At 35.9% G+C, this 12,163-nt stretch overlaps 1 protein-coding gene across 1 annotated transcript in view; it reads left to right on the top strand.

The window, feature by feature from the left end:
* Positions 1-9,030, top strand: part of LOC139122680 (MOB kinase activator 1B) — a 28,448-nt gene extending 19,418 nt beyond the window's left edge. Inside the window, exon 5 of the mRNA XM_070688290.1 lies at positions 2,759-9,030. Coding sequence (XP_070544391.1) covers positions 2,759-2,994 — 236 coding nt within the window. The 3' untranslated portion in view covers positions 2,995-9,030. The remainder of the gene's footprint in view (positions 1-2,758) is intronic.
* The last annotated feature ends 3,133 nt before the right edge of the window (positions 9,031-12,163 follow it).

Here is a 12,163-nt window from a genome sequence, read left to right as displayed (position 1 = left end):
GAATCAATGTTTATCAGAAATCATTCAGAATAAACCAGGAAATAGTAGCTTGATGAAACATTTGCATTTTCTAGATTTGGAAGTAGGGTATACTGCAATATTTACTTGCCTATGTACATAAAATGTTTCTGAAGTCATGCTATTGGGCAGCTCGGGCTGTACAATAAAAAAGTGGTTGTTTTATTCTCATTTTAAAATTATTACCAGTAACCATGTATTCTGTTTACTTCTGTGTGTACATGTATAAGCTCTTTGGATGCATTTGTTGACCTAAAAAACTACCTGCTCATTTTCAGAACCAGATGTTTTTTAATGCCTAATTAATAAAAAGTAATGCCTGTGTTTGTGGACATTGTCAAATAAGGATTCTTAGATTGACTTTGCCTCTGCCTGTTAAAGAGACAGAGTTTTAATATCCTGGATGATCAAGTTTTAATCCGCAAGTAATGAGATCTCCCTGAAAACCAATGTGACCCATATGTAGGACATTCACTTCCCATTTGAAAAGAGTTCAGTGACACGTTACCGGTTGTTTTGTTTCTAAATAGTTGTAAACAGTGAAAATTCAAATTCCTCTAAGATATTATGTTATTAATTTGTTTTCAGTGTTCCTGTTATCTCACTTTGTTCTCACTTGATATTATAAATTCCTGGATGAAATATGAGTAACGTTGTAGCTGAAATGAAAACAGGAAATTATAAAACTATTACACCGAGTATTAATAAACCCACATGAATGTGATAAACAATATTTTTAGCACAACATGATAATCTGGACACAGGATTCTTTGCTTGTGTTTATATACATGCTGTACATAGTGATTGATTGTTTATGCCAAAGTAGTGTCATCCAAAAATGAAAGTATTCCATTTATGACTGGAGGAAAAGACAGTGGCAAGATTCTGTAGATGTTAAATATTCACAATATGATAAGTCATTTGCAGTGCTGTTTCGCAATATTTTGTTCATTTCATATGTTTTGCATTTTTGCAGTGTACCAGCTGCATAGGTGCAGTGTTTCTGAAATTACCCCTTGTTGTCAAAATTACACTGAAAACACTAATTTCCCCTGTATACATGTATCAACACTTGTTTATCTTTTTCATTAATCCATACAAATCCAACCACGGCATTTTTTAGCCATTTTTTAATCAAAACTTATCTTACCAATTTTGTTACTTATTAGTCTTACTAAACAATTTTTCAACCCTTTTGTCTTCACACCTGTACCTTGACCTACAGTTACAGGAAATTTGTAAAAGGGACAGTGATTCTGTCACATGCACTAACAAATGCCTCGGGCAGTCTGAGGTCAAGTGTCTTTCTTGTCAAATTACAAGTGATCATGGACAGGGGTCACACAACATGGTTACAGGGTCACATAATAAGTAAGCCCAGGTACTGTCTTTTCTAATGACAGAGAATATTGCGAGTGTTCATATTGTTATTCCCCTGCCAGTGTTTGGTATAACCACGCAGCAAACCATCTGAATAACAGGTGTGCACTGGTATTGACATTTCTACATGGGTTGGTGCATTAGCACAAGGAAGTTAGGTCCCCACCCAGTACCACAAAAGACAAATACCAACCCTAATGTCCTGCCTTCAAGGAAAAGTGTTCTATAGGCGTTAGGGATTTACGAGGTGATTTCATGTCATGACATGACACAATACTTTCGAATAGGAAATGTTTTGAGCTATTTTGAGATAAATGTGTCAAAATAAACTGTAGTTACAGTGTACAATTGTAATGTGTTAGTTGTCCCATAATGTAATGTGCTAGATGGGCCCACACTGTAGTGTGTTTGATGTCCCACACTGTGGCTTGTATGTGAAGCTGTATTGTCTCCCAAGTGGTTCAATGCTTGATTGTAGTGACATTGTCCTCATTAACTCTCTGGTAATTTCTACATACAGGTCCAGCCTCCCTATTGAAAAAAAATGGAGTTAGGTTTAAATCATAGATCATAACAATATGCACAACTCAACCCTTTGACCTCCACGTAACCTTTGACATTTTATGGGGATGTACAGGCATACCAGGTGCAGTTAAGCTGGAATGTGCCTCGGGGATAGATATCTGGACTCTAAAATTTTTACAAAATGTTTCTGGCCTACCACTTGTGGGGTCTCATTTTAAAGTACTTGGGTATGACAAGTTTTCTCCATCTCAGTTTTTTGGAAATCTAAACTTTTATTTTTCCCGTAGAGTTAACACAGGGATGGTAACCACTTTGAATTTCAAATATCGGGTAATGTGAGGTAATTTGTTTCTCTTGAAGCAAAATTTACACGGTGACCCCAGACTTATTTTTAGCTCATACAATGTATTTGGTATGTATATAAATACCAAAACGAGCTTAAATTTTATTTAGTGAGAGAATGGTTTGAAGATTCGTTGAGGAAAGTTTTAGTGAGAGTTGAAGTCTTTCTCTTTTGTGGTGCAAATGACCATAAGATACGAAAGTATTATCATAACAATACTCACAACACTATGATCTCTAGGTAACCGTTGACTTTTTGTGGGATTTACAGCCATTCAGGGTGCAAAAAGTTAAGAAAGTGACATTGACTGCATTTCTATTGTAAACAGGTCCAACTTTTCTATTGGGAACTATAGGACTGAGCACAACCATAGTCGTGAAAAGGTAAAATAAACTTGATATTTGGCAAGCACCATCCTGAAATCATGAATCGTGATCACTTAACATCAATGTTACCACAATTTATAATCGTACTTCTCCACTTCACTTTCAGGTGTTCCTTTTCCGAAGAACTTCCTCCCAGTTGCCAAAATAATCCTAAAGAGACTCTTCCGCGTCTATGCACATATCTACCACCAGCACTTTCAAGAGGTCATCAGCCTGCAGGAGGAGGCCCACCTCAACACGTCGTTCAAGCATTTTGTCTTCTTTGTGCAAGAGTTCAACCTGATCGACCGAAAGGAACTAGCACCTCTCCAAGAACTCATTGACAGGCTCACAAACAAGTAACCACACCTGCAGAGCTTTCAAGATGTATATTGTTTTATATAAGAAAAGATAATTTTATAGCAAAGATTTTTCAGGATTGAGGAGGAACAGAACTGTTGAAAAAAGTTAATAGAAGTATTTTTCTGAGTGATGCGAGATTCTCTTGACAAAATTAGCGACAACATGGGTTAGCCTATTTCCGTTATACATACTGCTTACAGTTCCATTTCAATTCTGTGATATATTTATTGCCCCAGAGTTTAAGAGTACATCCACTGGAACAGGAATTGCGCAGATTGAAAATGCGGTGTGACCGTACAGGTCATCCGTATTTAAAGAACCCCCATGTTTGCTTTGCTACTACAGTGTGATTTGGCCTCTTTCCAGTATTCAGTAGTCTGTTTTAGCTTGAATTCACGAAGAAAAATACTTCTAAGGTGGGATGAGATGACAAGGAGATATATTTCCATCGCAGTAAGTTTGTGCTGATGTCTTTTTATTTTGTGTTGCCCAGACAATCACCGCAAACCATTTCATATGTAAATACCATTGGGGGTAGTTCAGTTCATGTTGATTCATAGCAGTGGTAGAGAATTCAGTCATATCATCAAACTTCAAAGAAGGGCTCAACACTTTTTAGTAATATTTGGATAAATTTTGTCATAATGCTGGTAGTTTTTTTTCTGTATATTAGATATTTGACAAGAAATCCATTGTTTTATGCCAAGCTCAAATATATTAGATAGATAGATTTTCGACAACCACAAACTTATGCTGTTTCCTCACATCAGTGTGCTGGTGCACAAAGTCTGGAAAAATGACTTGAGAAAGTAAGTGTATGCCTGTGTTATCTTTACAAGAGCTCTGGAGTATTGCCATAACAGCACTCAGTGGTTCTTGATGATAGATCAGATTAGGTTGTGCTTTTTCAAACAAATGTGCAGATGTCTTTTTTGCACTGCATCTCAAGCAATCTTGGCATTGCAAGGTTTGCTCTGTGGATGTGTCAAAGTAGGCAATGACTGCTGCTCTCATGAGAATGGATGGTAGTGTTAAACAGCGCCCTCAGTGGTAAACTTTAAAATCTTGGTCTTCTTGTGTCCTTGCTGGTCTGTTTCTGCAATGGTATTTCAAACCATAGGAACAAAACTTAATGATATATTTCAGTCATTACTATAATTTTCACGTCTGCCAATTGCCCTGCACTTTGTTTAGGAGCTTCAGGAACAATTCTGCTCTGGTTGTGAGTGCTTTGATACACTGACAATGACTTAGGTCAAATGGACTGGTAACTATTACAGTACCTTACCAGCCCTTCATGAAAACACTGCTGCATTTCTCATATCAGTTCCTAAGCTAAGGATTCGTTGGTTCATGAGTTGATTTATACTTCACATCGGGACTTTGATGATCATTGAGTGTATCCTTTCATGCCTGGGGCCTTACAAGACATTTGTACAATCCTGGAATGTCCTTGACTTTTAAAGCCTGCTAGAAAAGTGCTGGAAACGCCCTTGAAAATGAACTTTAGATCTAGAAATCCAATAAAAGTAATAAGCCACTCACATGTTTTGAAAATCATGAAATTATCGGTCATGGTATTGTAAAAATTATGTATAAAAAATAATATATTGTAAAAATGATACCTGGAATATGGTATTTTGAACCTTGAAAATTCCATGAAAATTGCTGAATGAGCGCTGTTTTTACACAACTTAGTGTGTGGACCCTGAGATGGCATTGGGTGTATGGTCAAATAATCACAGACATGACATAAAGGCTGGTAGCAGCTTGTTAGTAAGTTAGTAACATGGTATATCGTATACTTCACCACATTCTGTCATAATAACATGATTTTAATTTATGCACAACGTCTATAATGTCCAACTTCTTCACTTTTGTCTTCATTTCACTCAAACAAAGTCTGTATCTGTCTTTGTGGTAATAGCACCATCATTTATTCACGTAATGATCGTTATTCAAATTCAAAAGATTATGTGCAGTTACAGCTGCCTGACTGCCTTGCTCCCAAATGTCCTGTCCCAAAGTCTTCTTTAACATATTTTTCCCTGCAAAATTGGGAAATTTATCCGTATCCTTGCTAGAGTGGTCCAAATCGTTTAAAGTGGAATAATGTTGTCATTATTATAAGTTATTGATTCACCTATCTTCAAAAATAAGCCATGTTACAGGGATAGAAAAGTTTTACTTTTTCAGCATGTTTCTGCACTTCTTATTTCAGTTTTAAAATAGCTTTTCCGCACTATGTAAACCCTATCATACTTCAGTGGTATCACCAGATGGTTAGAATTTCTGTAAAGAAACCTGAGAAATGGCAGTGTCTGAAAAACAAATCAAAAAGTACATGAATACCTTCAGGCCAGGGAGAGCAGAAGCACTAATCCCTTAGGTTTTCTTGGCAGAAAATAAAAAGACAGAGCAAATATTTTACGTTTACTTTTTATGAACTAGTAAATTTGGCTGATAATTTTCTTATAACAATACATAGCAAGTCTGTCTTTACTAGATGGATACAAACAGAAAATATTTTTTGCAAAAAGTGGTATTCAGTAAATGAATAAATAATAAAATTATCATGAATTTAGCTGAAATGAATATGTTTGGCAGATTGGTAGATATTTTAAAAATTAAATTTCAAATCAGTTTAACATATAACTGGAAATGCCGAGAAACCTTGCTGAAGCTCTCCCTGGCCTAATGACACATTTGCCTTTATAAAGCATATCACCTTGTGTGTTTAAAACAATTTTCAGGACAGAATTGTGCCCAGCCATTTTCTAGTGTGTGCAGGCAAACATCATACCATTGTATTCAAATTGTGTCTGTTATAGCAAAGTTGTAGATACTATCCAGTAGTGTACTATAATTGATACAAGAGGAAATTTATTGGTGACATTTTTTATCTATCTGGCGGTTGGATATTTACAGTTTTAGATTTGATGTTTATGCATTTATGTTTATAGAAGATCTTTCAGAGGGATTAGTCTGTTGGTCAAAGAACAAAAAACCCAAATTATTGTTTTCAAAACTGGAAGGGGATATGGGTATGGGATGATGTGGTGTATGGATGTGATAGATGCAGTGATGTGTTTTAAGCTATTGGATTAGTGACACAGGAAAAAAAAATTGAAGGGTTGTCTCATTTCAAATAAGTTTGGCCAATTTTGCTGACTGTCTTCTGTATGTGCTATTCTTTGCATTAGAATCTAGTGAGTAGTTTGACTTCCCAACTGCTTCATCCTTTGCAAAAGAACTTTTCAACTCTTTTATTCTAATATGAATCAAAATTCAGATTTTACATGTAATAGGGCAGCACAAGTTTTGAACTTCACATGCAATTTTGAAAATGAAAGCGCCACACTTACTTGTTAAAATAAGTGAATTTAAGGGTGGACAATATTTTACTTTTTACTGAAAAACCTTGGCAATGAACTTCCCTTATGTTTTCTTTTTTATTCATAGTTCCAAAATTAGTTTCAAATGCTTAGGTTCAGCTAGTTATTGAAGTATTCAAAGATAGAATCACATTCAGAAAATTGTCCCAAGGGTACACATTGATATGCAGAACTAAACTGCTTTCAGTCGGATATCAACCAATGTTTTATGGAAGAAAATTTGCCATTGTATTGCTCTTAGAAATATTTAGTCATAAATTCTGTGCCCCTACTTTTCTGGTAATAAAAGTGATAATGATTATGATGACTTCACGACATAACAAAAGTAAATATACAGATATTGACAGTAGTGCTCCACAAGTGGAGAGTTTGACAAAATTTGCCAAAGACTGAGGCCTTAAAATCGTTTTTCAAAAAAACTGAAGTGCATTTACTCGTGTGTAACTACAAGATTATAGTGACACCTTGATACACTGGATCATATATATGTCCAGCCAATTAAAACGCAGATTACAATGAGCCTTTCACATTGTGTTTTGTGGCATATTTTTGGAAAATTGTAATTTGTCTCCCAAGATGAGGATATCCAAGACCTGGTGACCCATTCCATACAGATAAAATGTTACAAGAAGAGTTTTCACTGTAAGTTACTTCAAGAGTCAATTTACCAGAGGGGAACTGGTAGTCGTCTCTTTTGTATACATATATCCTTCAGAATGTTCATTTTCAGCGTAACTAGAAATTAGCAAACATTTGTAAAAGTGACAGTGATGGCCAAAAATATCAAATGCAATTTGAATTTCATGATTTAGTCTTTCCATAGCAATCTTACAAAAGCAGATTTGTTGATATTGTATGTAGCTTGTGCACTTACTCAACACATTTTCTGGCAAATATTACATCTCAGTACTCTGATTTCTCCATCTATTTAAAAAAAGAGCACCTTGTTTTTTTCTCTAAAAGTACTACAATCTGCAATTATCCTATCAAAATTGCAAAGCAAAGTGTTTTCTCTGCTGCAGGCTTCAACTAAATTTACTTGTAAAATATGATAAGCTGAGCTTCCTAATGATCTAATAACATCGTAATGTGTGTTTACATGTGAATTCATACTGTCTGATTGAGTAATATGTAATATAGCCTTTGTAAAGATTGTCTGGCTTCTATGTGCAGTTTTCATAGTGAATTGTGTCTGGAAGAGTTCGTCTCAAAGTTAATTCTCCTGAAGGAACTCCGAGTTGAATATGTTGAAGATTTTCAAGTATACTTGTACATGCTCAATGAAGTGAATTTCATACGTGATTTGCTCACTTGTTTGGAGATTTCGTTTGAGAACGATTTCAGACCCATGTGTTTGGAATCATTGCCTTGCAAGTTAAGCAGCTTGAATTCACTGAGAATGACTTTGAATGAAAGCAGGTCTGTTTTAATACGTGCGTGACATCACTTGTGAATTTGGTATTTATACATTTTCATGAAGTTTTCATGAAATTTTGGATCATAATTTTATTTGCAAATTTGGTATTGATCAATATGCATGTTGAAATCACCGCATAACACCTTGTACTGTGGCACTATGCTTGTTGTCTGTGAAACATGCAGTGCCATCTGTAAGCTGCCTATCATTTTTTGTTGTTTGCAAATTTATACATTTCAATTTGTGGTACATACTGGCAGACAATCTCCAAGATTTACAAGTGTTGTAAATGAATCATTTATAATTCAGAGATTCCAAGAGAGGGGTTTATTCAAGGTTGGGTAACAATTGTTTGGAACCATATCGAATGGCATTATGCATAGCTCTGTAATTTATCCTTATTGCAAAGTTAAACCTGTATCATTTGACACTATTGTATAACCTACCAGTACTTGATAATTCACATCAACTTTTCCGAAACCTTCAAGAGTCATGTCAAAGGATCAACAATTATTTTTTTTTAAACTTGAATAATGCAAACATGTTTTTCCTTTTGAGATTTAGATGGAAATTTTGTCAGAGTTTGGAGTGTAGTTCCAAGGTTATGCATGATTGCCTGCATCTTGAACCAAACGTAACATGAAATTGTCACCATATCTGTGTTAGACTTAGTCTGTTATTGCCTCTCAGCCAGCTTAGTAGAGTTGAACAAATAATGCAAAAATTGTAAATAATGTCATAAATAGCTGACTGTACCGGACATTACAGATAAACTCCCAAGTACATTTTTGGAGCACTAGAATTCATTTTAAAATTTCTAAACAAGACTAAATAATTCTATACATTTGGGTAATGCCTGTTGTATGACTGGAATGTGTTCACCCCTGTCTTCATGCTACATGGACTGATCCATCACTGGATGAAACCAAATTCCTACAAAAATATAGGGGTGAACAGGTTCTTTGGATGCAAAGAACACATCTGTTAGGTGGCAAGATTTGACACACTTTAAGGAAACTTACTATTGAGGATTTCAATGTAAACTTATTCTGTAACATTTTAATGAAATGTTTTTCTCTCATGTTTACAATTGAGTCTGATGTCACTTTTTTAATGTGTAAACATTGAAAATGACTGGAAATAGTGCTAGATGACAATAGACTAGGAAGGTTAGTTATATATTGTAGCCAAAGTACAAAGCAATAAAATATATCATTACATCAACTTTACATTGCCTGGGTTGACTATACCACAGTATGTCTGTATGTGTGGGTGTACTGAATAATTTCAGCGTTATTCCCCTCTATATCTTGAAATGTGAACCTCTGACCCATGTACATGGCAGATGAAATCCACTGCAGTTGACTTCACACCGCTTTCTCCCCCCAAAAATACATTTTTGCAGATTTGTTCATGATTTGTGCAACACTGATATAGATCATCCTGATGGACCATATCAAATTTCAAAGAAACCTGATGAGTGGTTTCAGACAAAAAAAAATGGAAAAATTGCCCAAAGGATGCAAATTTCAGCATGATATGAACAAATCTTACTGAAAATCAATCCGAGGAACCTAAATACAAAGCAATCAGACAAGTCGTTTCAAAGAAGAATTTTTGACCAAAAATGAGAAAAAGTGTCCCCCTAAAAAAGTAAATATGCATATTCTGCCACAATTTGAATAACTCTTACTTAAGTCACCCCTAAGAACCTGCATACTCCATTTCAAAGCAATGGAATATCACTTTCTGGGCAGAAGATGAATGTTGACGGACAGCTGGCGACGAGGACAATTCACCTATCTGATACGCTCAGCGTCATTGACAGCGACGCTTGACACATGATAAATGAAATATGTCGTTGAACAAACGTTTGAAATGAAAATCAGGTGATCGGATATCACCCACATGCTATGGCATGTAGTGAAAATTTGTGAGCAATATTTGAGAGAGAGAGCGCAGCTCCCTCCCCAACACGCAATGAATTTCGTTTGTTATGTGTTTGAATTATCCAGGGTTCCACAGCAATAAACCATAGCATGAATACAATACACTGAAAGATCCATCGCTCGAGGGCGCTGTCTAAATAATAATCACGTAAAGGTATTCACTTTCATTTTGACGAAATACACATTTTTCATCTCACAAAACTAAACTGGTAGATTTGAGTCTGTGTTCCCAGTGTTTTACTGAGTGTCAAATGAATGTATAAGCATTGCGCAGATGACGCAGTTTTGTATCAGGATTTATTTTTATAAAAATTGACTTGCTTAAGATTTTCCCAAGGGTGGCATTTGAGTTTCATGTATGCAACAGAACAATGATTGGTGCTGTGTTGTAAAGAAACGTATGGAAGGCATTGGTAAACAAAGTGTAACACGATTGGAACTAATTTGGGGGTAATGGATGGTGAAGTAATGTCGATTTAATCTGCAAATGTAAAGCTCATCTGCTTTTCTTTTTAAGTTAACGTTACACACTTGTTTTTATGACTACTTTGTCATAGCCGTAGCCTGTGGTGGGAGCAGCTGCCCCCCCCCCCCCCGGAATTTTTGGGGAAAATGCAAATTTTAGAATACACATAGAGTATTTTCCGGGGCGATTCCAAGCATGAGTGATTTGAATTGATGGTTTTAACTTTTACCAAAAAACGTCAAGTGTCTCTGTACTTACACCGACTCATCGCTATTATTTATATTGTTCCTATGGTTTATTGCACGCTGGGTAACTAAATCAAGTGTTACTTTTTGCGGTTGCACTGAATAGAATGTAGCTCTTTTGCGGTTTAAACGAATAACACGATTGGAACTAATTTGGGATAATTGGATTTTATATTTTTCAAATTTCTCAAAAGTGTCATAGCTGAATGTTGCAATATTACAAATTACTCACAAAACAAGTAACTTAAAAAGAAAAAGCAGATGAGATTACATTTGTAGATTAAATCGACATTACTTCGCCATCCAATTATCCCAAATAATTTCCAATCGTATTGAATAATTAAACATCCTTGTGCGGGAAATACAAAAAGAATCGCGCGCAGACACATGGACTGTGCATTTAGTCAAGTAACACAGTTAGAATAGTCGCTCTCATTTAAACACTGTCAGCTATCGCAATATGCCAAAATGTCAGATAATGAAAGTCCGAAGAAACGATGTCGCGTCTAGCAGTCTATTTTTGACATTTGTCAGGAAGCATGCAGGGTAAGCATACCATTTTTGTTGTAGGCAAACGTTCAACGTGACGTCAGGTCGCATAAATGCATCACAGTGACTGTGACTACGAACGCGTTTGATCTAATCTTTTAAGGTAGAACGCACCTCGGGGACAGACATTCGGACTCTCAAACTTTTACAATTCTCTTCTGATATACCACATGTGAGGGTTCATTTTAAAGCTCTTGGTGAAAGAAAACTTTTCACCGGCTTAGTTTTTCGAAATTCGAAAATTTTTATTTTTCTCCATAGAGTTAACACAGGGATGGCAGCCATTTTGAATTTCTAATATCGGTAAATCTTGGGTAATTTGTTTCTCTAGTACCAAAATTTGCACGGTGACCCCCTATTTTTATTCTTGATTTTGAAAGAGAATGGTTGAAAGATTCCTTGAGGAAAGTTAGAGCAAAAGTTTAAGTCTTTCACTTTCGAGGTGCATAGGCCTAGTACCTTAAGGTTGAATGCGTCTCGAAAGTGAAAGACTTAAACTTTTGCTAAAACTTTCCTAAATAACACTTTGAACCATTCTCTTACCAATCGACAATAAAAGTTAGGGGTCACGGTGCAAAGTTTGGAACTAGCGAAACAAATTGCACGTTTTGCGATATTTGATATTCAAAATGGCGTTCACTCCTGTGCTAAGGGTATGGGGAAAAATTAAATTTCCGATTTTCGAAAACTAGGAAGGTGAAAGCTTTTCTTTCTCCAAGAGCTACAATGGGGCCCCACAAGTGGTATATCAGAAAAGAAGTGTAGAAATTTGAGAGTCCGAATATCTGTCCCAAGGCGGGTTCTACCTTAATGGCCGGCAGATTTCTTTTTTGAAATATTTGATGGCCCAAAAAATGGCCGTGTGGTTTCTGAGCGATCAACATGATTAGTGTGAATCAGAGCTTGGAGCCTCTTCTAAGTGTTCCAGTTCGGTACCGGTAGACTAAAACGTTGTTGCATTTTCAAAGTAGGCTTCTACAAACGCAGCAACAGTATACCGGAAACATCTTCAAACATGTCCCTGATCTCCGTATTTAACTGGCGGCGGCGAAATAGCTGATCATGAAGCTCACTCGGAATTCTGGTGTTTCCACAGGGAACCAAGATATCTGGTTGTTGTTGTCATTTTTATTACTGTTCTTTATGTT

Source organism: Ptychodera flava, chromosome 22 (assembly GCF_041260155.1).
Source record: "Ptychodera flava strain L36383 chromosome 22, AS_Pfla_20210202, whole genome shotgun sequence".
Classification (NCBI taxonomy): Eukaryota; Metazoa; Hemichordata; class Enteropneusta; family Ptychoderidae; genus Ptychodera; species Ptychodera flava.
The sequence above is the reverse complement of the archived record's forward strand: the minus strand, read 5'-3'. Positions and strand labels throughout refer to the sequence as shown.